The sequence below is a fragment of the Zootoca vivipara genome, chromosome 7 (assembly GCF_963506605.1).
Source record: "Zootoca vivipara chromosome 7, rZooViv1.1, whole genome shotgun sequence".
Classification (NCBI taxonomy): Eukaryota; Metazoa; Chordata; class Lepidosauria; order Squamata; family Lacertidae; genus Zootoca; species Zootoca vivipara.
In genome coordinates, this window is record NC_083282.1 from 39,580,104 (window position 1) to 39,606,919 (window position 26,816).

Genomic DNA, 26,816 nt, shown 5'->3' on the forward strand with positions numbered 1-26,816 from the left:
TATGTGGAAATCATTATATCTGTGTCCACACTCATTTAATTTTTTGTAATGTTTATATTCCCCCCTTCCTTCCCCAAAGGTGCACACACCTTATATGCATCCCAGCTATATTTCTATTTAAATTAGAATGAGTTTGCATTTAAAAGCCAACTTACCAAATTCATACCTTCCAAAATTGAAACACAGGCTTCAAAATATGCACTTCTTTGAATTTTATAGTGCAGGTACCCAGCCAAGTAACATGCACTAGTTTCATATACTGTACTAGGATATATTGGTCACCTTACTCTTTCCTTCTTGGTTAGCTTTCATTTGCCCCTTTCTTCAGTTCTGTCAAGCTTCGTTGTATAAAAAAAGTAATGCAGCGGACTTTTTTCAATTAGGTCTTCCTCTTGCTTGTTGCAATAAAACTCCAGATGTTTTGGGACTTCATGGTTCTCTGGATATTCTTTTCCTTTATTTTAATTTTCTTTTGTAACATGCCACACATGTGGTATATTGGCCTTTTAAGATGTTGTGCTATGCTAATCAGCCCATTTTTATTCTTTTTCTTTTCCCTTTGTTGCCTTTATTTTGCCTTTAGTATATCGGTTACAATACTTTGGAAACTTTTCTTAATCAAATCAGATTTAAATTAATGGGAAGGAGGTGGGAAGAGATTGCACAAATGTAAGTTCTTTTAAAAGGAGCATGTGCTGGAGATTTTCCTTGTAGAAGGTCCGTACTTTCCTTGCACAAGAAGGGAGGCATACTTGAGTGGTGGAATATGTGCATTGTTTTGATGAAATCCCAGGTTCAAATGTGCATCTATGGTTCAAGGATCTTGGGTAACAGAGCTGGAAAAGAATTTTGGTAGAACTATTTTCAGTTGGAGTATACAGAACTGAGACAGGCAACTGTGCAAATGTAAATTAGCTTTGTGTACACTTATAAGTCTATAGGCTGTATTCTGTTCTTATATCTTAAGCAGAGCCTTTGATTCATGCTGGTAAGTCTTCTACAAAGTTTTGTGTCAAAACTTTTGTCACAATGGAGACATGTCTTTTTAAGGGCCATACTTCCATAAGCAGTTATAGAGATGCCAAAGGCAGCATTCATAGAAATATGGTGTTTACCTGGATATACTATCAAAGTTACCACATCAGAAGAGAAAAACCACAATAAAGTAGCATTTCCCTTGGCAAACAGAGGAAAAAAATGTGGAAAGGGATTAAGCAGATGATTAGATGAACTTCAGTGTTCAATAGGGTTTCCAGGTGCCTCTTATTTTAAAGTCTTGCAGTTTAGATGAATAATAATAATAATAATAAGTTTATTATTTATACCCCACCCATCTGGCTGGGTTCCCCCAGCCACTCTGGGCGGCTTCCAACAAAATATTAAAATGCAGAAATCCATCAGACATTAAAAGCTTCCCTAAACAGGGCTGCCTTAAGATGCCTTCTAAAGGTCTGGTAATTGTTGTTCTCTTTGACCTCTGGTGGGAGGGCATTCCACAGGGTGGGTGCCACTACCGAGAAGGCCCTCTGCCTGGTTCCCTGTAACTTGGCTTCTCGTAGCGAGGGAACTGCCAGAAGGCCCTCGGCGCTGGACCTCAGTGTCCGGGCAGAACGATGGGTGTGGAGACGCTCCTTCAGGTATACTGGACCAAGGCCGTTTAGGGCTTTAAAGGTCAGCACCAACACTTTGAATTGTGCTCGGAAACGTACTGGGAGCCAATGTAGGTCTTTCAGGACCGGTGTTATGTGGTCTCGGCGGCTGCTCCCAGTCACCAGTCTAGCTGAATTAGTTATAGTTTCCGGGTCACCTTCAAAGGTAGCCCCACACAGAGCGCATTGCAGTAGTCCAAGCGAGAGATAACTAGAGCATGCAGCTCACCACTCTGGTGAGACAGTCTGCGGGCAGGTAGGGTCTCAGCTTGCGTACCAGATGGAGCTGATAAACAGCTGCCGTGGACACAGAATTGACCTGCGCCTCCATGGACAGCTGTGAGTCCAAAATGACTCCCAAGGCAGTGTGACCAAGGCAGTTTCAGTCCCATGATGAGGCCTGAATCCCAACTGGAAGGGATCCAAATGGTCCACTTCTTCTATGCATTGCTCTAGAATCATAGAATTGTAGACTTGGAAGGGACCCCAAGGCTCATCTAGTCCAACCCCTGCAATGCAGGAATCTCAACTAGATCATACATGACAAGTGACCATTCAACCTCTGCTTAAAAATCTCCAAGGAAGGAAAGTCCACCACTTCCCGTGGGACTCTGTTCCACTGTTGAACAGCTCTTAGTGTCAGAAAGTTCTTCCTGATGTTTAGTAGGAATCTCCTTTTTTGTAACTTGAATGCACTGGCTTGAGTCATAATGGCATAGCTGCCAAGTTTTCCCTTTTCTCACGAGGAAGCCTATTCAGCATAAGGAAAAATCCCTTAAAAAAAGGGATAACTTGGCAGCTATGCATAATGGGCACCTCAAATCCACAGAACTCTGTAGGGCAGATTTCTTAGTTCTATAGTAACCCTTGTTTGAAGCCACCTGGACTCATCCAGCTGGAGTGAGGGGCCAGATATGGACCAGCACTTGATTCTTTTGCCTCAGTTACTGGGTGTTGGATCTTGCTTTTTTCACCATTTTGTTGCCATGGCTAAATAGGAGAAAAGGGGATTTGGGTGCCTCTAGTTGAAATTAGTAATATCAAGCAAACAAACATATGTTGTGTTGTTTTATTACAAGAATTAAAAGTCTACAGGAGACTGGATAGTCATTAATAAGCTGTTCTGTTATTTGCAGTTTACAAATGTATCCAAAGGCTTAGATGATATAGAGGGTTTCTAAGCCATACTTGTATTTTGTTCCAGACTTTCAACATAGTCTTGCAAACATCTGAGCCACATGAGCTGCCTGTTGAGTCCTGTGGAATTTTATTAACATACATACATATTATGTTTGCAGACTTGGGGTGGGGGGCTCATATCCTTTTTAAAAAGAGATTCTGGCATTCAAATAAGTGGTGTATATACATTTAAAAATCTTTTGAATACTATTCATGCACACATTTTCCTGTATGTATGAGTAGAATGTGTGCAAACCATAGCCCTTTAATATTTATTGTGTATTGGAAGTTTTGCAATTGCTTTGGAAGAAGAAGAAACATTTCATAGTGCTCAGAAACAGCTTAGATATTTTGAGCAGACAGAAGACTTCCTATTGATAGCCATAAATGTTTTGGGAATGAAACATTTCAGGTTTTCCATCTGTAGGCTGTCTGAGATGTCAACAGCCAATATGACCTGGTGTTTCCCTTGTAGGTCTATAAATAAAAGGTAGCTTGTTTAACTGATCTTGCAGCCGAAAGCAGAGGTGTGTATTAATGAGCTTTCTCTAATGGCTGACTCTATTTACAGCACCGCCACTGTGAAGCCTTCTCTCTTACAGTCATAACTCATTTCCGATGAAAATGTCAGTTATTGCTCCACCTTATGGCCCAAGCTGTTTGGTTTCTAGTTGGTTTCTTCCCATTCCCAACAACTGACAGCTATTCTAGTAATGACTCTGATTAAGTATCCTTAGGAAAGCAGTCAACGTTTGATAATATATTGGCTTACGCTCTCATTCCCACAACATGCATTTATGATGTGGTATGGAAGCAAAAAAAAAAAATGCATTTGAGCAATGATGATGTATCATATACAGATGATTGTGGCAGGCATAATGTTATGTCCTTAGAACCATTTTGGTATAATTTTGCTTCTAGTAATAGGATTTCTTAGGAATTTGCATGGCATTTTAAGTTTTTTAAAGAGGCATGTTGTCATAGAATTGTAGAGTTGGAAGGGAACCCCAAGAGCCAGTGTGGTGTAGTGGTTAAGAGCAGAAGACTCATAATCTGGTGAACCGGGTTCACGTCTCCGCTCCTCCACATGCAGCTGCTGGGTGACCTTGGGCTAGTCACACTTCTCTGAAGTCTCTCAGCCCCACTCACCTCACATAGTGTTTGTTGTGGGAGAGGAAGGGAAAGGAGAAAGTTAGCCGCTTTGAGACTCCTTCAGGTAGTGATAAGGCGGGATATCAAATCCAAACTCTCCTTCTTCTTCTAGTCCAACCCCCCCCCCCCGCAATGCAGGAATCTCAATGATCATACATGGCACATAGCAATCCAACCTCTGCTTTAAAACCTATATCCCACAAAATATATTTCATACTATTTCTGCTAATGAGTAGAGGACCTATTTGATGACCTATTTATCTCTTTGACATCTGATGGGAGGGCATTCCACAGGGCGGGTGCCACTATCAAGAAGGCCCTCTGTCTGGTTCCCTGTAACTTCACTTCTCACAATGAGGGAACCACCAGAAGATCCTTGGAGCTGGAAGGGGGGAAGGAAGCTATTTTGTTGAAGTATGTTTTACAAGTTATATTTTTCAGATTTAAGAGCTCTGGTATACAGGGGTCAATTTAGCCTGTGAATTGATAGTTTGAATTTGGCATGAAAACCCCAGCCCACTATGGAAATGGATCACCAGTTTCACAGGTATTCAATTTTCATATACCATAGTCTAGGGTGGCTGACCTGTTTTGGCCCCAGAGCCAAATTATCACCCACTCAAGCCACCCAGGGGTTTAATCACGGTGGGCATGGCTACACATATCAGAGCACCATATATACATCACATGCATTCCTGCACACACATACTCAGAGCACACAGACAAAAGGCTCCTTGAGAATGGGCGAAGGAGGAATCAAAAGGGTCTGGTCTCAGTGCAGACCTTCCTCCTGCTAAAGTGCTAAGCAATCTCAGTACTCCACATTGAGTGCTCCCCCTTTCGACTCAGCCCAGCACTGCAGTGGAGATTCAAATTGCTTATGTCCTCATGGGGTAATTTCTCCCCATTTTCTGGTACAACATCATTGTTAAGAGGTCTGACTTCCAAGACTTCCAAGACCAATGGTGCCCTGGCAGAGGGAGAATGCCAAGCTCCTTGATGACTGCAGAAGAGATTGCCCTTGCCAGGTTACTGCCAGATTACTGTAAGTGGCTTGGTGAGCCTTGGTCTATGCTGCATGTTGTCATGTTTTCATATATATTATAACATGCAAGTGATTTTTTTCATCTGCAAAAAGTTAACATGTGGAATTGTACCCTAGGAGGAGCAGAAATTTTGTATACAGTTTTTTGGGATATAAAGCTAAAGTATTAAAAGCTAGGTTGGCATTGTATTCAGTGTTATTGCATGCAATGCCATGCAATGTATTTGTGAAGTGTGGCCATTCCTAAATATGTGTACATTATGCCATAGAAGTGAAAATATGTTTATTCAAGTTTAGATTTTTTTTAAAAAAGAATAACTCCATTTACAGCTGCTTTTTGCAGACGCAAAAGATTGTTACTATTATCCCAGGTGTCAATCTTGAGAAAAATGTGTAAGGGAGTGAGATGAAAGAATGACAGATTAATACCAGATGTCTGGGAGATATGGCTAGAAGCCTTCTAAGTTGACCGAGTGGTTCTTATATTCCTACTGCTCTTTAGAAACTATATATTAACTCCTTGTAGACATATCATATAATGTATGAAAATGACCAATAATTTCCATGATAAATAATTTGAAAGGAGCTAAAAATACCGAGATTTCAGCACTATTTTAGATTCTGTGAATGGTTTTAAGTAGGGCTGCACTGAAAATAGGATGACATTTTCACCAAAGGTTTTAAGAGCACCTTGCATTCTAGGTAAAGGCTGGAAACATTTGCCCACACTCTGAAATCGTTATGTTTGCCCTCAATGACATCATCACATAGTTAAACCTTCATGATAGGCTCACAGAGAGAGCAGTATGATTCAGGAAGCACTGCCCTTACCCTGAGCTGACTTTGTTTGCCTTTAGTTGATATCAACTAAGTCTGACTGACTGATGATATGATGACATTATTTCTAAGAAAGAATGAGTTAATCAAAACAAATGGCACTGAAACAACAGCTTAAGACTGATTAGGGAAAAGACTGTAAACAAAATGTAATAAAGAGGATTGCATTTCATCCCCTCCTGCCTCCTCCAGTTGCTGCTGCTGCTATTTAGGAAAGCAAAACTTTCTATTCAATATCCCACCTCAAACTTGATTTAGATCTCCTCCCCCCAATCTTAGTGTCTGTGGCCTGTCGAAATTACCTATACTCCAAATATATAACAACAACAACAGGGCAGTCTCGAGCAGGTCGGGCACCCTGGCGCTGAGGCGCAAAGATCGCTCCGGCGCCCCCACCTGCCGGCCCAGCGCCCCACACCACCGGGACTATACCTAGAGCCGGCCCTGAACAACAACAAACAACAACAACAACAACAACAATTTATTATTTATACCCCACCCACCTGGCTGGGCTTCCCCAGCCATATAGTTCAAAATTTAATTCTGCTTTGGGAAGGTAGAGTAGAGGGTCATGGCAGGACATCTGCAAGCATTATTGAATAATACTGTTTATTTAGAATGATACTGATTACCTAGACTCCTTCCAGTTTGGGTTTAGACCTGGTCATGTGTATAAATCAGCACTGGTCATCCTGATGGGTGACCTTTATTCAGAACAGGACAAAGGGAGTGTGATCTTGTTCCTTCTTCTTGACCTGTCTATGTCTGTTGATACTATTGACCATAGTATACTCCTAGAGCAATTCCATGGGATGGGTCCAGTGTTGGGAGTTATGGGAGTGTTGGGAATTATGCTCGTTGTTAATTCTCCATAATAAGTGATTAGAAGAGGCTGTGCAGGTTCCATAATGGTTGCAGTGGTGGTCTGGATGAGGGCAGTATTATTTTTACTGATAATTTTATTGTTTTATTCTCTTTGTAAATCACTTTTAGTGTTTGTGTGTTTTTACAGTCAAGTGGTGTAAAATGTTTTAAGAAATAAATAAAATAAATAAATTGAGTTTGAATCCCGTCTAGATGAGGCTCTGTGGGTAAGCAATTCTTGTGTGCAAGAAATAGCCAGAGTGGGATTTCACTCCTTCTGAAAGAGTAGACACACAATCTGGGGGCCCTTCTGGATCCAGAGGCCCATGCGACCTTTGTGCTATGACTGCCTTCCAGTAGCTTCAACTGATGTAATAGCTGCATCCATTCGCAGACCAGGATAGCTGTAGTTCAGGCACTGGTAACTTCAATATGGGATTATTGAAGTGCACTCTCTGTGAAGCGTCTCTTGCAGTTGTTCAAGAAGCTGCACTTAGTGCAGAATGCTGCAACATGATTCCTGACAAGAGTGAGATCCTACCAGCATAGTACACCTCTACTCAAAGATCTGTGCGTACTGGGTGCTCATTTGCTGCTGGGCCAAGTCCAAGGTCTTACTATTAGCATATAAAGCCCTTAACACCTTGGGAGCAGTTTCCTTGAGAGATTGCCTTGCTCTCTGCTTGACTACTTTGATCTGTGGAACTTGCACTCTTGCAAGTACTATACAATGTTCACTCCATAACTGCAAGGAGCTGAGCTTTCAGTGTAGCTGCACCAATGGTCTGAAACTGCCCCTCCTTATTAACATTAGGCAGCCATCGTTGTTGTGCTGTTCCAGATACCTGCTAAAAAAACATTTTGGTTTTGGCAAGCCTACCTGGAGGTAAACAAGTTATGCATACTTGTTTCTAGTGATTTCATTTGTATATTTAAAAATTATTTTAAATTGTTTTACTGGTACATACATTTTTTAGATATATTTTTTAATTTAAGTGGTTTATAAATTCTAAATATTTTTTAAAAGAAAGAAATGGCCTACACTGAAAATGTACCGTTCAAAATGGAATAAAAAGAATGGGGTGGGGAGAGAAGGAATTACCTACACTATGCAGAATGTAGAATTAAGTTCAAGAACTGCAGTCCTTAAAAACTTATCTTTCATTTTGATTCCAAATGATTGCCCAGAAAGTCCTGGAAATGTTCCTACTGCATGTGCCAAAGGCAGAAAATCCAGAACAGGCTGCATGGATCTTGGGGTTGGAACACCTACGTCAGAAGGGCTTCTCTGCAACATCTGTATTTCATGGCTTTCCTCTGATCCTCTGGTGTGTTGCTGCATTGTTTTCAATGGAATTGTGCCAGAGCCAGCAACATGTTCAGCAGCTAGGGAAAAATGATGCCCGTGCACTGCATAATTAGTTACCCTAAAGGAAGCAGCAGCAAAATGGCTGTCATCAAATCTTAGAGCTGGAAACAACAAAGTGGATAATCTAGCCCAGAGATTGCCAACTGGTAATCCTTGAGCCAGATGTGGCCCACAAAACACTTTTATCTTCTGGCCCTACCAAATTTGAAACAAGAAGTCATAACTTTTTGCCTAGAGGTTTACTTACAAAGAACATAAAATTGCTTTCAAGCATTGTGACAGCTAGAGATACCGGTAATTCCACACTTTAAAAAAAATTATATGTATTCATACAGTTTTAATCCCTCTGCCATTAGCTGCTTAGAAACAATAAGAGTCTGTGCATTTTTTATATTTGTTTTATTGTATTGCTACCCAATGTATTTTCCAGAAGGGCAAAAGAACACAGCCAATCAGCCTCTGGGGGAGATTTTTTGAGATGCACGTTCGTTCCTCAACTCTCCCACCCAAACCAGTAACCTCTACTACGGCTTAATAGCCAAAAACCTATGTTCTGTACAGGTCTAGCGCCTGGGCAATGGTCTGGAGATTAGACAGCTCATTATATACAAACACTGGCATGCCTAATACATTCAAATTGCTCTCTCTCTGTGGTAGTACATACTGCATTAGAAAACCACCAACAGAAGCTTGTTGGGCATTTTTATAGCACTTTAAAAGAAACTACGTAGCTTGTCCGAATGCTTAATTTTAATAGCAGCTGCCACATTTTTAGAGACTGAAATAAATCTCAGAGATTACCCAAAAAAACCCGGTTCCAGTCTGGAACCCTGATACTATCACTGAAAGTACAACTAACTCCTCAGTTTTGTAAAACTGAAGAGAAGGTGGCAGCAACAGAAAACAGAATTAAGGCTGCAATGCTATAAGCACTTTCACAGAAGTCCCATTGAAAGCAATAGAGCTAAGTAGACATGTAGACACCGTAAAAATGCTAAATTTGTGAGGGTGTTTAGAAAGAAGAAAGGAGAAGGCTTAGTGTAACAGAGTAAAAATGAGAGGGCTATAGACGGGAGTTGTGTGTTTTCAGAGTTCTGTCGTTCCCAAATGGACTTAGAAAATGTCATGTTTGCTAATTAATTATATGGATAGCTGCATAGTTCTTGGACAGTAAACTTAACAAAACTTAGATCTCAGGTTGCATTTTTCTTTTTTGAAGTTGTTTGCTAAAATATGTGCTCTAGTTTCTAGACCTTTAGCATTTATTTATTTACTTTTTATCTGGAATGACCAAAATCTTCCAAGCTTCATTGGCACCTAGAAAGACATCAAATATTCCAAGGGGGAATTCCCTAGCAGCCAAATAAAATTTCTGAGTCACAGGTCACTTATTTCTTCAGTTTTAAGGTGACTACTCTTGAGAAGAAAGTTGCCCGTCAATGCACATAACATTTCACTGTGCATTTATGCATAAAGCTAAGTCTGTCGCACAGACCAAATAACAAGTAACAGCAAAGGGCAGCAAAAATGTAAAGGTCTTGTTACCTACCATTCCCCTATGGTATATATTGAGGTTCTATTCTATGTAATTTTATCTCCAATTTGAGGATCACTTCATGTGGACGAGGCTTCCTGAACAGGGGATTTACTACCCAGTCTTAAGAGAAGTGTAGGCACATCTGCTCAAGAAAAATTAGATGTTGGGGTGCTTATATTCTGCTTGATGAAGCTAAGAGGACTACTTTGGTTTCCCTTGCTGTGGGCATATTTTCTGATGGAATGCAACATGGGATAGGATGTTGATGATGCTATTTATTTATTTACTGTTTGTTTGTATGTATGAATATTGCATCTCTTAAATCATATAGATTCACAAGGTAGCTAAAAATATATGATCACAATAAATGAGAGCAGTTAAAACAATGAGAACAATTAAAAAGTACGATTTAAAGCCCTTATAATCCCACCACCCTCACAGGCACACTCAGGGAGGGGCTTTTCAATGGATGCTCTGAGAATTTGGAACTCCATTCCTAGAGAAGCTAGACTGGCTCCATCCTTGTTGTCCTTCTGCTGGCAGGTTTTTCCCCTTGGAACACCCACTTTTCTCCGTTCACAGAAAGATCTTTGGAAAATGGGTTGTTGAGGTTGTCCTCAGGCATCTTTGTAACCAGCCAGCTCCAGCAACTTAAAACCTATGCCAACCAGCAGTTAAGAAGCTAATAACAATCACAACATATGTACAGCGTTCTGGACAGAATGTAATAAAATATGATTTTTCACCAGTGTGCCACTAGCCAGTGGATTATCTAAGAAAACTAAACGTCTAGTTGGCTCAATGAAAACAAACACCACTACCACAAATTCCTCCAGACTTCTTTTTCCACAAATTCACTTGTAAGTTACATGCCAAAGGAAGGGCAGTAGCCTTTCTTCATAGCCAAAGACATCAAGAAGCTTCAGAACTGGTTAGGGTCTATCACTGCTCATACCATGAAAAGCATCACTGTGGGTGACACAATGACAGGAAATCACAGAGGTGATGAGCTTCATATAACAATTTTGTCCTATACATGCAGTTGTGAAGTGTGATTGTGCATCTGCCACTCAAAGAGCAGGTGCTATAATTGCAGGGTCTGTGTATTTTGTTGTTGTTGTTGTTGTTGTTGTTGTTGTTGTTACACATAACTCACAATGCACTTTAATTTTACTGTTGTGCCTATGTGTTTTTTTATTGGTGTTTAGAAAACTGGAGGTCAGTTACACCCACACACTGATGTTGTAGATTTATGTACATTACATTGTGGGGTATTATTGTTAACTCAAGTGATTATTGTGCAACTACTGTTTACTAAAAAAGCGAAGTTTGAAATGAAATCATTTATTATTATTTTTAAAAGCCTTGCAAATGGTTTTATGCTGAATACTTTCCACCAAGCATTTTATTTGTATAGCTTTCTCTGGGTACATTCTACACCAAAACCAGACTGAGACAGTCAGTTTTCCTATTGAAAAGTAATTTCTCTGTTTTGTTGGTGGCAGCCAATGATCTGATCCTCACAGTAGCTCTTGTTCCAATACTTCATGCTGTTCATAACATTGAAGAGAACTCTTCCTACGCCGCTGAAAACTTGTTCTTTCTTATTGTTTAAGCTCCTTTACTTAAACAGTCTCTAGAAGCCTTAACACTGTGTACATAGAAGAGTACAGTATTACCGACCCCTATGCCATGCATAATGATGGATTAAGACAGCGGAGCGAAATCTGTTTCATCCATAAACTTCAGCAGATGTTCCGAATTGTGGTTGATTTGTTGCATGTCCAGTTTGGATTGTTTTTTCAAACACTGCACTCATTATAGCAGGATATGGTTTATTTAATAAAGCTTTACAGAGTTTTTTATGGCTTTATTGCAGTTTGAAGGGTGCAACAAAGCATTTTCTCGACTTGAAAACCTTAAGATTCACCTGCGGAGTCACACGGGTGAGAAGCCTTATCTTTGTCAGCATCCTGGCTGCCAGAAAGCTTTCAGCAACTCTAGCGACCGGGCTAAGCATCAGCGAACACACCTGGATACTGTAAGCATCACATTATTCTATATGACGCTATATATAGTGCATCCTTCATAACAGGACCTTTCCTGAAACCAGCACAGCCATAGAATCATAGAATTGTAGAGTTGGAAGGGACCCTGAGGATCATTTAGTCCAGCCCCCTGCAATGCAGGAATATGCAGCTGTCCCATATGGGGATTGAACCTAGAATGTTGGCATTATCAGCATGCGCTCAGTCTATTCCTGTGTGCTACAATGTGTTTTTAGAAAGAAAAAGGGGGAATTACTATTAGCCTATTAAAAGGTTCTGCATGGGCTTTGTTTTATTTATAAAAATATATATTTTTGTCACCCTTCATCAAAACTGACTTCAGGGTACTTTACAATAATTAAAAATACGAGTTTATCATTAAAATGGAACACAGAGAGCAACATTGGCACACAGCAGATAAAGGAGCCAGCAGAAATATTTAAAATGCCTTAGAATTATTTTTGTTCTTTAAGGTTTTGCCTTGCACCTAAAAACAACAGTGTTGGTGCTTTGCATGTCTCCTTGTGGAGGGCCTTCTACAACTGGGACAACACTGCCAAAATAGCTTTCTGTCTAGAAGGGATTTGGCAGATAATAAGGCTTGGGACCCAGGTGGTGCTGTGGGTTAAACCACAGAGTCTAGGGCTTGCTGATCAGAAGATCTGTGGTTTGAATCCCTGCAACGGGGTGAGCTCCCGTTGCTCGGTCCCAGCTCCTGCCCACCTAGCAGTTCGAAAGCACATCAAAGTGCAAGTAGATAAATAGGGACCGCTCCAGCGGGAAGGTAAATGGCGTTTGCCAGAAGCAGCTTTGTCATGCTGGCCACATGACCCGGAAGCTGTCTGCGGACAAACGCCGGCTCCCTCGGCCTATAGAGCGAGATGAGCGCCCAAACCCCAGAGTCGGGCACGACTGGACCTGATGGTCAGGGGCCCCTTTACCTTTACCCTTTAAGGCGTGGCATAAGGGGTCGGCATCATCAGGCACTTGCCAGAACCTTGAGTCCTCTGAAGGGCCCACCAACCCCCTATCCCATCTTAAGGTAGGCTGGTGCTAGCAGCAATAGAAAAGCAGTAATGTAAAAGGAAACCACCCTTTTAATTCCCTCACACTGTCCTTCAGGGCCTGACAGAGTGTTGTTCCAAAGGTATTGTGAGGAAATTAAAATGGCAGACTCCAGCAGCTCAACAAGCTTCTTTGCTACTTGTGCTGGCTTCAAGATAAGGAGGTCAGAGCTTCCATCGCTTAAAGGGCGAAGGCTTCACTGTCTGCTTCTACACTGCCAAAGGCCTCACCAAACTTGACATCAGCCATGTAGATCACCTTAAAGACAGGCAGGTTGCTACAAGAGTGAGCAACCCTTCAGGTTGTTGAGATCTGGTAAACAGCATGACTTTGAACTGGATTTGGAAGCATGTTGGCTGGTAGTGAAAAAAGTTGTGTTGTTTTTTTTAAAAGATTGGACAGAAATGGTCTGAACAAACTCCCCTGGTCAAAATACTGGTAGTTCTGAACTATCTTCAAAGGCAGCTCCAGTTATTCATACTGGAGGCTACCAGAGCATGGATAACCACGGGCAGACTATCTTTATCCTAGAGAGGTCACAACTGGCACACTGGCTGTAATTACTGAAAGGCACTTGGCACTAATGACAGCCTTTTAGGTGTTACTCTTGACCACCCCTTCCACAATACCAACTGAAGCAGACTTCAGAAGCAATTAACTTTTTTTTAAAGTCCTAAGACTTCATGTCAGCACTCCTCAACCTGGCACCATATGTTTTGGACTCCAACTCCGATCAACCAAGCCAGCATAACAAAAGTCAGGGCAGATAAGATTTTTAGTCTAAAACAGTGTTTCTCAACTTGGGTCCCCAGCAGTTTTTGTACTACAACTCCCATCATCCCTGGCCACTGGTTCTGCTAGCTAAGGATGATGGGAGTTGTAGTCCCAAAACAGCTGGGGACCCAAGGTTGAGAAACACTGGTCTAAAACATCTGGAGAGCACCAGGTTGGGAAAGGCTACTTTGTATTGTGACAATATATTGTCATTACTAAGCTCCCTACCCCAACGGCACTTACAGCCTCCTTTATGTAAGGTGGTGTAATGCTTGATTTTGCTGTCCTAGCATTTAGCATTTTCAGTGCTGTAGTAAAACGTCATTAGTTCAGATAGCCCACAGTACTTCCAAGAGTACTTGGGACCCACCTGCACTATACGTTAAGGCGGTATCATACCGCTTTAAACAAACATGGCTTCCTCCCAATAAGGGTGCTGAGAGTTGCTAGGATGCCTCCATTCCTGTCACAGAGCTGCAGAGTTTAATGTATAGTGGTACCTCTACTTACGAACTTAATGCGTTCCGAACGCACATTCGTAAGTCGAAAAAAATTGTAAGTCGAATCCCATAGGAATGCTTTGGGAGAAAAAAATTGTAAGTAGAAGCAACCCTACCTAAAAATTCGTAAGTAGAAAAAATCCTATCTAAACTGCATCCAAGATGGCGGACGGAGCTCCATTCATAAGTAGAAACATTCGTAAGTAGAGTTATTCGTAAGTAGAGGTACCACTGTATTGTTTAAATGCATAGTGCAGGTGGAGACTTAGATAGTGATAAACAGATACAATGTAAATAGGGTTATATTGACTTCAGCAAATCACCACAAACTATTCAATTAATTAGAATTTCTAGAGATTTCTAGGTTACTACAGTTTGGATAATAGCTATTTTACTATACAGTACTGTCCAGATCATGTTAGCCTTTACTAGTGTCAACCCACCCATGAAAGCAAAGCAGACTCCTTAGGTCACCTAAGCTCCTGGGCCAAAGCTCATAAAGAATAACAGAAAGAGTCCTTCCTTTGTCTTTTTGAAAGAGGTGAATATGTGGTTTAACGTTTGGCCGGGTGTTTATGGGGCAGAAACCTGGCGGTTAATTGATATTTACTTTTAAAGCAGCTACACATTTCAGACAGTACAGCATTAAGGAATGTGTAATGTACATTATGCCCTCCAAAAACAAACAAGCCAGTCAGTCACATTTTCCAAACCCAAGCACACTTACAATAACAATGTTTTATTTATTTGAAAGTCAGCTTTAGAGATTTGAATTTGTAATTACTTCTAAAATGTGGCTCTTTTGAAATTTAATATGCTGTATAGGATGCACCTTTTTGAAGTTGTAACGGCTTGACGTTAATGTAAGTGGAATGAGGTGGAAGGGCAGACTAACTCACAGAAATAATTTTGTAGAGTTCATGGTACATACAGAACCTAGTCTCTCTCTGCCGCCTTGTTTTTTTGTATGGGTGTTGTTGCACATCATTTTGTAGATTTCATGGTACACCAGAACCAAGTCTCTCTCTGTCTCCTTATATCTTGTTACATGGGTGTTATTGCAAAGAGCTCCTTTAACTTTCTATTCTCTTTTTCCTTCCTTCTTTTTCTTTACTTTTTCTCCCATATCTGTCTTTACTCTCTGAAATATTCATAATCAGCAAAAAGGTACAGTAATAATTTTGACTAACCTTTTGTTAGTGCTGTAGCTTAGTTTTCTAGACATCCTTCAATTTTTTTTGCTGCATTCACAACCTGCATACGCCAGCATTCATTTTCTTATATATTTTCACCTAATTATTTAATCAATTATTTTAGATTTGTTTTGTCTTTTGCCTTTTTAACATAGATCTAAGTAATTAGAATGTGTCTTGCATGCTGGTGTTTAATGTTCCAAATGCATGAAACAGAAGATCTGCAGTTCGCGGAACAAACTCTGATCCCTTTTAATATGCCTGCTGTGTAACTGAATCCTGTGTGAAAGTGAGATTGAAAAGGTTTGGACTAGTATGGATGGACTTTTTCTGATCTAGTTTCCCCCATCCTTAATAATGTGTTACTATAGCTGGGAAAATACTCTGCCCAGTTAATTCCACTAAGGAATTGTTTAATGGTTTCCATCATCCTTCCTCAAATTTCGGTTTTCTGTGTGTTCCAGGCACTTTCAATAAATTGACTTTCATATGTAAGTTTCTGGGTACGTATCAGGTTAGCCTTTGGAGCTTTGAGCTGGTGAATGATCTTATTATTCCTTTGGAAATTTCCTGCTGGTACAAGGAGCAGGACTACTTATTCCTCTGGAGGCGCCTACAAAGAAAAAGGATTTATATGGACTGCTTAGTTCTTATTGAATGCATGTGGAAGTGATTTGATATTCCGAATGCAGGTCAATCTGTCATTTATCTTCTCTGAAAGGAGAATCTGTAAATAATTACGAAGACCTGTTAGAATGTGCTGGTTTGATCGAATAACAGATTATTAGGTTAGGGTTAGGTCTAGGGCTGTCCTGGAAACTGGATTAGAATCTACCTTTTAAAGAAGAGCTAAGATGACTGCTTTTATAGTGCTGGAAAGATTTACTACCAATGTTGTAAACCAGAATTGTTAAATTTTGTCCAAAAGAAGGAACAGAGCTTTGTCGTAGAGCAGGAGGAATCAATTTGGTGCCTGCCAGGTGTTTTAAACTACAACTCCCATGATATCTGTTGGCCATGCTAGCTGGGGATGATGGGAACCATAGTTCAAAACATCTGGAGGGCACCGTGTTGACTGCCCCTGCAAATTAAAAGATTATAGAATTGCACTGGATTGTCCTAATGTCATATTGTCTAGCCATATTATACCTCTGATATGTCAACTCAGCCAGCTAGATTGTAGGATGATAAATGCACAGAGATCAGCAGTGAGCAAGGGATATCATAATACCAGAACTTTCAGCAGAGTAAAGAATAAATGAAGTGGATAATAAAAGCCATGGATATATGCAGGATAGTGCAGAGGAACACAAACTTCCTTAGAAAATGAGGCTACTCTGATATTTGAAATAAATCTTCAGAATGGTTGTGCCCATGTCAGTGCCCCTAGGATTGTGCAGTGTTTCTGATGGGCTGTTGGACTGATGTGTTGTCACATAAGTACTATGTAGGGGTTGTCCACAGGGGCACAGCAGGATGTGTGGTTGTAAAGACTTGCAGGGGAATGTTGGCAATACTGTATTTCTTCGGTAGTTGTGGACACTGGACAGAGAAAGTGCCTCTTAAAATTAATAAAAAGGATGGGCATGTAAAGAAAGTATCATTTAGTTGTTAGGCCCCATGGCATTTTCAAGACCTGATGTAATTTTCTCCATTGCAGTTTCATCTAGTACACCTTATCCAAAAACATTAAGTGCCCAGATGTGTAAAGTGCTTCGAGCATTTGGACTAAGTCCAGAATAAAAGCGATTGCTGCAGCAGATCTGGATGTACTACCTCTGGTTCTTTGCCAGGCCTGTTATACACAGTTATGCTTGCTCAAGTAGTATTTTCAAGCTGAGGAAAGCAACTAGAGGCTTCACAACATGTTTGCACATCACCAACAATCCCTAAATATTTCATGTTCTGAACATAACAGTTCATACCTTTAGGATAATGTTTCCAAAACAGACATCCTTCCATGTTATCTTTTCCCCTCCCCGTTCCTCTCCACATGCTTACAGAAACCATATGCCTGCCAGATTCCCGGGTGCTCCAAGCGCTATACTGATCCAAGTTCCCTCCGAAAGCACGTGAAAGCTCATTCTGCCAAAGAACAACAGGTGCGTAAAAAGGTAAGACCATTAGTCCAAAAAGGCGAACAATTCCAAATGAATGTTTACCTGAAGTGTTTCATTGAACGTCATAAGGCAATTCTTAGTTCACCCTGTCAAATAATCAACCAGCGTCAGGATATAAAACCAATTCCTGTAGCAAAATCTGCTGACATCTGTAATAAATAAAGTTGAGACCTGTTTATTCCCAAAATAGTTTTAATGTGTTTACTGCTACTTCATCATTCATTGACCCCACTGTCCTCAGCTTCACTGCTCTTGGACCTGCAACTGAGAGGTCATGAGATCATGAGAAGCTGCTTTATACCTGGGTTTGGTTCACCCAGCTTAACATTGCCCATTGGCTGCAACTTTCAAGTTTTTTAGGCAGAAATCTTTCCAGGATTGAACCTGGAATCTTCTGCATGTGGCTTCACAACATGCCACAACCTGCCCCCTGTGCATTCAATTCCTGCCTTTTTTAAGGCAATGGTACATCAATGAGCTCAAAAATTCTTCTAAGAGAACAAAATGAAGTAGTTATTTAGTAGTAGTTTAAACTTTTATTGGCTGCAGCTGCTGATTGTGATCCAGAATTCTCAATCTTTGTATGTGAAAAAACAAACAAACTGCCTGCAGGATAGAAGGCTAAACTGATTTGCCTGGATCTTTTAGTTTAGAATAACTGAGCCCAAAGGAAGGCGGAATGCAGAACTGTAAACTTCAAAACAATAACCATTTATTAATGGTCACAACATAGGATGGCTGTTTCTGTGTAATTTGAGCCTTGTGTTATGACAAAAGCTTGGCAACATCAGCATGTTTGAATGAGAATTAGAAATGCTTTTCTTTCTTAATTCTCTTCTCCTGCTGTTTTTAATATGATCAACATTGTGGTTTACAAAGAGCATGCTTCGGACACTTTAGCCAGTGCATTCATTTACATGGAAAACAGCTGCCATATCAGCACTACCTCTTGCACATTACTAACAGCCCGCCATTTTGTCAGCTCTAATCTGATAAGTGCAAACACTTTTCCTCCCCTATCAAATACCCTTCCAACCACTGCAGTTACAAAAGTGATGCAATCCTTTCAGGAGAAGGAACCCAAGATACTAGAGGGGAATATGCAGCCAAATTACTCTATAAAATTGTGAGGAGCACAAGGGTACATTATGTTTCTGAGAAACAAGATGCTGCTGGTTTAAGATCAGCATGCTTAATTTCTGTGTGCAAGAAAACCCAAATTATTTCTAATTAGAAGCACTAAGCACCTAATATATCTTCAATTACTCTAGTCCTGGAAACAATGGCATTTTGTTTCTTCCTTATATATGTAGGCTATAAGCAAAAAAGCATATGCATCCAATTAACTGCACTTTAATTCTGCACTTTGAAATGAAAATCTCTTTGTTTTATCCTTCCCGTTTAGCTACACTCGTGCTCTGATGCTGAACAAGACATACTAAGTGAGTGCTTAGCCATGCAGCAACTCCACCCTTCTTCACAACACATTTTGGATGGCAAGTGTGGGCGATCAATGGGCCACCATGATCTAATAACAGGTAGGAACATTTCTCAAAGATACATTATGGCATGCGCTATCCAGTCTGGTGCCCACAGAACCAAGATTCAAATCCCCATCTAGCCACAAAGCTTATCAGGTAGGCTTAGGCAAAGGCACTATCCCTTGGTCCACCTTGCCACACAAGGTTGTTGTAAGGCTGAAATAATACACCAAAGTTCATGGAGAGAGAATGTGACATAGCAAATAAATGCAATTCTGAAATCTGAGGTTTTGAAAAAGTTTCCATACATTCAAAGTAGAACCAGTGCTTCCCCCCCCCCAGGGGGTACTCAAGGGTATGCATTACTGGCACCTCTCTTTTTGATGTTAAAAAGTGTGACACTTACTGTAACAACTTCAAGTTGACTACTGGCACCTATTTTTCTAGGGGAGAAAAGCACTGATGGGACTAAATGCATTGGCTGATAACCATGCATTGTTGCAAGAAAAATATGCCGATAATTAGAAGTTGGCTTGAAATGAGTCTTCTCAAAGAGTGTTTACAGCTGATGTGTATTTTTTGTTGTTCGTGAATATTTTTCCAACAATCCATAATTTGTCTGATGGACAGTTCATGTTTATGGTACCCATGTGAATTGGGCACCAGACAATTTTTCTACCATTGCCAGTCAAGCACCTGTGTAATTTTATATCCTGGATTTAATGGGACATCCACTGCAATTACAAAGCACACAATTAACATTTGTCTTCTCCCCGCTCCCCAAGCACCATACTATACTTTCCAACTGGTTCTACATTCCTGATGTGTTAGAGCACAAAAACAGTGTGCCAACCCTGATTAAAAGAAATACTTTGAGCATTAGCAGTTTTGCATTTTAAACTTGCGTAAATAATAATAAATATTTTTTTAAAGAATAATAAAAATTACCAGGCCTTCGGGTAATTAACACTATTGGCTTTTTAATGTGTTTTGGGGGAGCGGGGGTTATTGGTTTGTTTGTTCTTGTTTTATTGTGTATTTTGTGTTCTCATTTTGTTTTTTGTTGTGAACCATCCTGTGATGTTCGGATGAAGAGCGGCATTAAAATCTAATCAGTAATAATAATAGAAATAAATCCTGGCACCATCATGACTACAATGATAAAATGAAGTTTGTGTCTACTGCCATTGCTGCCATACATATTTATTTGTGAATAAGCACTATTTTGTTGTAAAAAAGGGTAATCTAAAAAATAATAAAATCAACATCTGTAACCATATGAATACTTAGACAACCACCCCCTGTATATGTGTGGGTGGGTGTATGTATGTACACACACACACACACACACAGAGAGAGAGAGAGAGAGAGAGAGAGAGAGAGAGAGAGAAGAGAGGGTACCACAGTGACCAGTATCAGTCCTGGTGGATTCTCCTAGAGTAATTCATCCTGATGCTGATGCTGGCTGGTGCTGATGCTGGGTCTGGTTGCCAATGTCTCCATCATCTGCCGCTCTCTGGATTGTCATGTGGCTGGTCCTGGTTTTTGGCCTGGAAGTCCAGTCCTAGTGCAACACTGGCCATTATTTAAGTACCGGTAAAGGCTCCCTGGAGATGTGGAGCAGGGAGCTTTCAATTTGAAACTGTTTGCTTAAGAAACAGGCTTATTCATTATTTATGTCATAAATTTTGATAGTGCTAAAACTGAAACCATAGTTTCTTTGTTTGTAGTGGTTTAGGCCTTCTCTCTCAGTAAGTTGCATCAGCAGAAAAACATGCCTTGTTTGTTTGTTTAAAGTTGATAACAAAATAGAAAAATAAATTTTCCAGAGTCTTCATTTCAAAGAAGCTGTTTATCTAGGACCTCATCTGCAACACTGTTATAATTAGTTTTGTTTTGAAGCACATCAGCCGGTCAATGTTTTTTAAACATTACCTACAATATTTTTAAAATCAATATTATTTTTAAGCTGATTTAAATGGGGTACATCATTTAAGTCCTGATTTTTTTATTTAAAAAAACTCTTTTATGTCACGTAGGCACAGTTTCTTGTCACAAGTTGTTGTGACTATTATTGGTTGTTGTAGTAGTATTTATATATTTAATGAGTCATAAGCAAACAAGAGAAATCCCTGCCCCAAGAACCCTACTGTGTGGAAGAGTCCGAGAGATAAAGAGTCAAAGAGGTGAATAGGTAAGAAAGGCAGAGGTGGAGATACCAGGGGATGGAAAGGTGCAAGTGAAGTTGCTTAAGCTTAGTTTTAGGTTCAGGATACGAATAAGGGGTTAAGTTAACGCTTCAGCTAAATGAAAAACAGTGAGTTATAGCCTTGTAGGTGGGTCCAGTGGTACTATGGGTGGGATGCCAAACTGCCAGTAAATGTATAAGATAGAGCACAAAGCACTAAAGACGTTCTTCTTCCAAGTTAGTAATTGGAACCAACAGGTGGGTCTCAAGCAGAGGTAGAATTTCATTGGTAGGAGCTTTAATAAAATGTTTGGGCATTGAAATTCCTGTGTAGTGTGCATAGTAGACTACACATGCTTCAAAAAGTAACGTGCAAATCAAAATCATCATATAAAGCTTCCCTTTATTCTGCTTGAAAATACTTGTTTATGCTGGGCTGTTCTGTCAAAGAAACCACAGCATTAAGGTACAGAGTGCTGTGCCACTGGGATTACTTGGATTACCAAGAACCTTTCCACCTAAACTAAGGCTGCAGCATATTTAAAATATGTCAAGGATGAAAGCGAACATACAGATATGAATCATTCTTCAAGCCTCCTATCCCTTGTGCCAAACCTCAAAGCAAGCCTGCCTGTGCTTGGGCTAGAAGTAGAGAATAATCACAATACATGGGCATTGCAATTCTGCATTTTAAAAAAGTATGAATGTGGTGCTTTAGCATAACGTTGAAACCTCAATCTACTATCATTTATTTATGAAAATGCTCAGGAACATAAGATCTTTGCTGAGTCAAACTGGGGATCCCTCTAAACCAAGATGTCCTAGCCCTGTGGTATATCAGATCCAAGTGCAACAATTCTCTGAGCCATACTGACTTCTGTTGTGAGACAGATGATGGACGAATTTGTAGGTCAAGTAGTGTCATGCATGCAGAAGACTCTCTTGCTCACTCTCTTTTGGCATTTCTTCTAGCTCTATATTTTCTGCACCTTTTTTTTGCTGCAGTTACTTGGCAGAAACCCCAAAAAGCCCTTATCCCAGATGGTCTGCAATGCTAGTTTAGTAACAGATGTTAGTGCTAAAGGTTAAACCATTTAGATTTTGATGGATGGCGTGTATTTATAAACCGAAGTGGTTAATGTGTTAAGAAGCCCAAGGTACTCCCTTCCGTGCTGAGGTACATAGTAGGAAGACAGCATTTATAGGGCTTATGTGCAGTACATTGCACCTTGGTGACCATTCCTCCCTTGAATGTACATTAAGGGACTGAAACAACTCAATGGTTTCATGCTTTAGGATCCATCCAGGGAGACATTTGCTTTTATGAAAGTGCACAGCTTTCCAGGATGTGCAAATAGGAATTTGTGCAGGATGCAGGGTAGAGTATTTTCTCATCAAACCAACAGACACTTCACTGACTTCAATGCATACCCTATTCTATGGCTATGGTGATGTTCTCCAAGCAGACAACACCTCCTAAAATGTCTACTCCAGGCATCCCCAAACTTTGGCCCTCCAGATGTTTTGGACTACAATTCCCATCTTCCCCGACCACTGGTCCTGTTAGCTAGGAATCATGGCAGTTGTAGGCCAAAACATCTGGAGGGCCGCAGTTTGGGGATGCCTGGTCTACTCTTTGGAGACTAGTTATCAATCAGTGATGGAATGTGAGCAAAAAAAGCCCAAGCTCATACTAGAGTTACATACATTTTTGAGAAAATTCTCCAACACTTTTCAGATGTGAATTTGCACAGAGCAATAGCATGGAGGTGGTAGTCTGTACTCCATATCCAATGCATACTCATTAGAATGTCTCAACAGAGCCTTGTGTATGCAGCTCCATGTGTAGAGGGCTCTACCCACATGCATATGAGCTTTTAAAAGGTATTTTAATGCATGTAGATATGGGGTGAAGCTGCCACTGTGATGCCACCCCCATTCTCTTATTCAGTGTACAAATTCATATCTGAAAAGGGCTCATGTGTCTTCCTTATACTCATGTCTCTTCCTTATACAGGTATATGCTACTACAGGAATCTGGAGTTCCCTACAGTGGGTACCCATATCAAACTTGGTACGTGTTTCAATGTTAAATGCTATGCAGTTGCAAAAGAACTACTCAAATCATTTCACCCTCAATTGCTGAACAAAAATATGGAACAACTGCCTAGGACCAGTTGGGAAGAAGTAACTGAGTTCTCCTATTGAACATCCGGTTTTAGATCTGTACTGTATATGTGCCAGTTGCTAGGGATTAACACAAAATGGTAACCAATGGTATCTGTCTGGCAACTGGCCACAAATTCTTGGGGTAGATCAATGCTCTGTCACAGAATGGTGTTTCTGGGTTTAGACTTAGTCATGTTTAGAACAGAGCCATTGAAACACATGAAGCTTAAGTTAGTCTAACTGAAGTCCTATTGGTTACAGGTAGGTAGCTGTGTTGGTCTGACATAGTCGAAACAAAAAATAAAAACAATTCCTTCCAGTAGCACCTTAGAGACCAACTAAGTTTATCATTGGTATGAGCTTTCGTGTGCATGCACACTTCTTCAGATCCCTATTCAGTCCTATTGATTTCAGTGCGTCTAACCTAAGCCTGGATCCCAACCCTTAATGCTTAGTCAGGATAATTTTGTGACATCCAAGAGCAGCCTGAAAATGCATTTCATGCTGGAAAGGTCAAATTTGTCAACTTGTGCAGAATTAGTTGTGCTTACGCCCATTGATTTAAATGGTTTTAAAGCCAAATGTAATGTGACTTTAAATCACTTGTTTTGCACTTGAGTATTATACATATTGCATGTATGGAAGCCCTGGTCTGAACTGAAACAGCAGTGGCAGGAAAAGGGAAAGCCCCCTACCCCCATGTTAAGGTCTTGACTCCAACTCTGGCTGTTCATGAAAGAAAAACCTGAATTAGAAGAATGTAATTCTGTTCATGTGATTAAGTTGCTAAATCTAGATCCAAATAGAGCTTTCTGCTGCCTAAAATCAATAGTTATGTAATTTCATTTTGTGTTCTCCACATGAATACTGATAGACCTTTCATCTGTCACAAATATCCAAATGTTTGGACTTTGGAACAATACAGGTTCCCCTGAAAGGGAATAGCTCTTTCCATTTCTCTTCCAGGAGACCTATTTTGTCCAAACATTGAAACAGTTGGATTTTTCTTCTTCTTCTCTCATATTAAATTAGTTATTAATACAATCTGAGTTCCAGTCAAATAATTAAAGTAGCACCTTTGTGGAGTCTAGCAATGATACTGTATTACAGTGTGGTATGCTGGTTTGACAGCCACGGACAGGAAGTCCCTATAGAGGGTGGTGAATACAGCGCATGATATCATGGGCTGTCCCCTGAGTTCGCTAGATGACATCGCAGGAGACCACTGCCTCAGGAGAGGAGAGCGAGGAAAATTCTTAGGGACAACTCACACCCCAGCCAGCACCTCTTTAATCTCCTACCTTCAGGCAGGAGATACAGAAGTATAGTCAGCCACACCAACAGGTTAAATAACTGTGTTTATCCGTAAGCTGTTGGGCTGCTGAATGGGAAAAAAATAGTGGTGCAATTGACTTCTGACAAGCACACAGAGTGTGTGTATGTAGGGGGGAGGGGGGTCGTTTAATTTCACTGCACACAGGTGTTGTAGTGACAATAAAGGTTTATTATTATTATTATTAATTATTATTATTATTATTATTATTATTATTATTATTATGTGTTACATCTTTTTTTAATGTCATCTGAATGTCACTTACATGAATTCAGCATCCAAAGACTGTGCCAAAAGGAAATTATAACACCCTGGAACCACACAGATATATAAATGAAAGCTGAGGTAGAATCAATGATACTGTCTGCAGAGAATAAGTGATAGAACAATATTTTCCCAACTGTTAGTAATAGGTTGTCATATATTCCCCAGAGGGACTTTCACATAACACAAGGTGGGTCTTGTGGTTTGGAGCCCTTCTTGTAAAAACATGGATGTGTGCAGCTAGCTTACTCAGTTTAAATACAAATCCTACATCAGCATGTTCAAAAATAACTGAAGTTAATGAGAAAGTAAAATTGTGGATAGTATCAAGCCAGACTAAAAGAGGTCATGAAGTTAAACAAGCCACCAGCACTGGTGGCAGACACAAGCATCAACCTCACACTCAAGGTCACCATCAACTCAGATTGTTGTAGCCAACCAGATGCTGGGCTCTCCTTCTCCACCAGAAATGTGGTCGGCTTCATCTCATGCTCTGTTGGCCAACGTATCATGCTTGAGGTGCTCATCCTTGGCTTAGACCTGTGGGATAAGAGCCCTTTTGCTCATGCCTTTGCCAGGCATGAGGTTTAAGTATGATACGTGGAGATCTGGGAGAAGTCTTCCCTGCTGAATCTCTTTCTACTAACACACCAGCCCCCCTTTCAATTATTCATGCTCAGGAGTGTAACATGCTACATCACTGAAACTGCACCTGTCCTTCCTAACAGGAGTATATGTATATAATATATAGTACTGTACTTGGACAAAGTATTTGTTCTCTTTGCTACCTGGAAGGATCATTATGCAGATGGGGGCGGGGAAGAGAACAGCCATTGGTTCTATCTCACTGAGGCATTTTTGTAAAGCTGGTGGGGGATACATTTGCAGAAAAAGATGGCGTGAACACCAGGAAAAAGCCAGGGCACAGACACCTTAGTCTGTTCCCTATTGTTCTCCACCCACCTAACTTTCAGATCAAACAGTCATGTTTCTCAGCATGTCTTTTTAAGTATACGCATGACCGTGTGAAACTGACTGGAAAATTCAGAGCTCATCTTACTTAAGAAATGGTCTGATGTGAAATGGCAAGAGCTGAAGGGATGCATCTCAGGAAGAGACTCAGGCTACATATAAACATACATAAAAACAGGAATTGGTTTTTTTTTAACCCATTGTGGCATGAGCCCAGCTTTCCTCATCCTACTTTCAGATGGCAGACATTCCTGTCTCCACAATGAATGCTGGTTTTCTCACAGGTTTGGTTTCTCCCCTCATGTTTCTGCCTTTGTTGTTACTGCTGTACAAAATGTAGTTTATATGGTTTATACAACCATATGGCATTTGAATTTGTTTCATTTGTTTGTTTGCTTGCTTGCTTGCTTGCTTGCTTCATTCCTTCCTTGTTTGTTTGTTCAGAAATGTGAAAAGCTGCTCCAGGGTGAGGTGTGCTTATTTACATTTCCCTTTGTTTCTACAGCTCGGTATGTTCACATATCTCCTATGAATGTAAATCTTAAAGCCTATACCTGAGAATGCCAATACTAGTACTACTTAAGAAAAGTAGTATGAATATAGTAAAAAGATTATTTCATGCTCCTGTTCATTGCCTGGCACTGATTAGCTAGTCCTGGAGGGACCATTGTCACAAGACAATTCAGTGGTGCACGTGTTTCTAGATAAAGCAATTCATGGCAGGGACCTAGCCTGTCACATCTGTTTTGAGACATCTGCGCTAAGGAGAGGTTAAACAAAAGTTTACATTTTTCAGGGCTGAGCTTCTTCACTGGCAACTTTTCTCTTTCCTCCTTAGGCATGTACACAGGTTCCAGCACTAACCACAATGGACCATCACCTGGTCTCCTCCCACCATCTCATGATGTAACTGCAAAACAACATATGCTTGAGTCCACCCTCACCAGTGCACACCATCATGCATCACCCATAGAAGGCACCAGAGAAGGGTATGTTGCCTAGGAATGTGTTTTTAATGCAGTCCAATGTTTGACAGATGTATGTGTGTTGGTGCATGTATGCAGTTGTGTGCATACA

General features: G+C 40.4%; 1 protein-coding gene across 1 annotated transcript in view; it reads left to right on the top strand.

The window, feature by feature from the left end:
• Positions 1-26,816, top strand: part of GLIS1 (GLIS family zinc finger 1) — a 197,087-nt gene that overhangs the window by 146,966 nt on the left and 23,305 nt on the right. Inside the window, exons 5-8 of the mRNA XM_060276899.1 lie at positions 11,512-11,673; positions 17,216-17,326; positions 18,738-18,870; positions 26,578-26,728. Of these exons, the coding sequence (XP_060132882.1) occupies positions 11,512-11,673; positions 17,216-17,326; positions 18,738-18,870; positions 26,578-26,728 (557 nt within the window). The remainder of the gene's footprint in view (positions 1-11,511; positions 11,674-17,215; positions 17,327-18,737; positions 18,871-26,577; positions 26,729-26,816) is intronic.